The sequence below is a fragment of the Triticum dicoccoides genome, chromosome 4B (assembly GCF_002162155.2).
Source record: "Triticum dicoccoides isolate Atlit2015 ecotype Zavitan chromosome 4B, WEW_v2.0, whole genome shotgun sequence".
NCBI lineage: Eukaryota > Viridiplantae > Streptophyta > Magnoliopsida > Poales > Poaceae > Triticum > Triticum dicoccoides.
In genome coordinates, this window is record NC_041387.1 from 558,228,645 (window position 1) to 558,230,941 (window position 2,297).

General features: G+C 46.7%; 1 protein-coding gene across 1 annotated transcript; it reads left to right on the forward strand.

Annotated features, from left to right (window-relative positions):
• The first annotated feature begins 255 nt into the window (after positions 1 to 255).
• LOC119291447 (expansin-A28-like) lies at positions 256 to 1,352 on the forward strand. The gene is made up of 2 exons (XM_037570201.1): positions 256 to 768; positions 858 to 1,352. The coding sequence occupies exons 1-2, from the start codon at positions 320 to 322 to the stop codon at positions 1,168 to 1,170; spliced, it is 762 nt and encodes a 253-aa protein (XP_037426098.1). The 5' UTR covers positions 256 to 319; the 3' UTR covers positions 1,171 to 1,352.
• Positions 1,353 to 2,297: the final 945 nt, after the last annotated feature.

Here is a 2,297-nt window from a genome sequence, read left to right on the forward strand (position 1 = left end):
CAGGAGAGACGTACAAAATGTCATGCCATGCTGCACGCGCATGCATGCACCAATAAGTCGTCCAATTTAATTAACGCGCAATTCCCTGTTGGCATCATATTGCATGTGAGCTTCGCTAGCAGACTAGCGTTCACTGGGATGTCGATCGATCGATGGCATGTTCTCTGCCATTCCCTGACAAATTCTTCTTCCCTGCTCCTCTTATATAAGGCACTCCACGTTGTCTGCAAATCCACCAAGCTTAACACCATCGATTCCGCCTCTCCCTCCATCTCTTGTAGCTCTACTAGTGCTCACTGCCCATCTCATCTCAGCTGAGATGGCCAGATCCATGTTGGCACTGTTCGTCATCCTAACTGCGGCCGGCTGCTTCGCGCCGGCCGCGCAGGCGTGGTGGTACCAAGGAACGGCCACGTTCTACGGCGGCGCCGACGGCTCCGGGACAATGGGCGGCGCGTGCGGGTATGGGAACCTGTACAGTTCTGGGTACGGGGTCAACAACGCGGCGCTGAGCACGGCGCTGTTCAACGACGGCGCGTCGTGCGGACAGTGCTACCTCATCACCTGCGACACCGGCAAGTCGAAGATGTGCAAGCCCGGCACGTCCATCACCGTGACCGCCACCAACTTCTGCCCTCCAAACTGGGCTCTCGCCAGCGACAACGGCGGCTGGTGCAACCCGCCGCGCCCCCACTTCGACATGTCCCAGCCCGCCTGGGAGACCCTCGCCATCTACCGCGCCGGCATCGTCCCCGTCCTCTACCAGCAGTAAGTGAAGAGTGCACCCACATAAGTTCTTCTTCCTTGCACTGTCGTATAAGTATATATCCAATGAGCATGTCGTGATGGTGGTGTAGGGTGAGGTGCTCGAAGATGGGAGGGATCAGGTTCACCATTGGAGGGTTCAACAACTTCGAGCTGGTGCTGATCACCAACGTGGGCGGGCCGGGGTCGATCCGGTCGGTGTCGATCAAGGGGGAGAGGACGGACTGGATCCAGCTGAGCCGGAATTGGGGAGCAAACTGGCAGTGCAACGCGCCGCTGGTCGGGCAAGGGATCTCCTTCTCCGTCACCTCCACCAACGGCCAGACGCTCTACATGTACAACCTCGTGCCGGCGTGGTGGGGGTTCGGCATGACCTTCACCAGCAACCAGCAGTTCGGCTATTAATTAATCACCTGCTCAAGCTAGGCATAGCTCGCTACTACCTCGCACGTACTGCCGTCGATCTCAGCTAGGCTGCATATGGCAATGGCATCAAGCTGCATGGGATTGCGCGTGTACGTATCTTGATTTGTCTGCCATTTATTCGTCTGCAATCTGAATTCTGATATGAAGTTGGGGATTTTTTCGATCTTTTTGTAACATGTATGTATATTCTTTTGTCTCATATATTAAAATCTATGATATTCGCAAAAGTGATTGATCGTTCTTTCAAGTCAGACGTGGCTCGTGCGTGTGCTTCCCCTTGGGTCAGATTAACACTTGCAATCTACATATATGATTAGTAGCTCTGAAGAAGAAGGATACTATACCTACCATGCATGTTACTGGAAGTCAACATGTGTATCTAGAAAAAAGATCAACAGAATGTGCATTATCCTGTGAGATGAACATATTCCAGATCAACATAAAAACACCACCAAAAATAAGTCTAGACGTACCCTCAACTTCAACTTTACTCCAGATCAAGGGTTTGAAAAAAGCTGAAAAATCTAACAAAAGATAAATCAAGGGGTAAAAGAGAATTTTTGTTGTTTTGTTATTACAGTCTAAGTTCAGTCCCTGAATCAATTCCAAAAGTTCTAGACCCTCCATTGTCGATAACAAATGGATTGGCCCCTTGCGCCACATAAAATTGCCACAGTATAATGGTTCATACAATGCCTACCTGGTCAACATTTTCTTCGGGACTGTAATTTCTGAAAGGTATAGATATCAAGAATTTTGAAAAAAATAGCAGATAATTAAAGAGGGAAGTTTGTGTTTATTTTCAAATATATTGCACATAATTATGAAATATAGAAACTTTAGAAATATTTCCTATAAACAAATACTCTATATTAAAATCAAGTAATGCTAACATATAAAATAATTAGTTTGCATTAGGTAAAAATAAGGGGAGTTATAAAAATGCAAGTAAATATGTACAATAGTAAAAAGTGTTCTAGGAAGGTACGGGTCATTTAAAAAGAGGTACATACAATCAATATTGTTTTCCCCGAGTTTTCCTAATTTCCTTTCAAACATGATTTCTTATATCCTTCCCCATGTCTTTATAATCTTCAAATTTCCTA

Coding starts and splice junctions, on each gene's coding strand:
- LOC119291447 (XM_037570201.1), top strand. CDS start 320: ATGGCCAGATCCATGTTGGCACTGTTCGTCATCCTAACTGCGGCCGGC. Junction 769..857: donor GTCCCCGTCCTCTACCAGCA/GTAAGTGAAGAG, acceptor ATGGTGGTGTAG/GGTGAGGTGCTCGAAGATGG.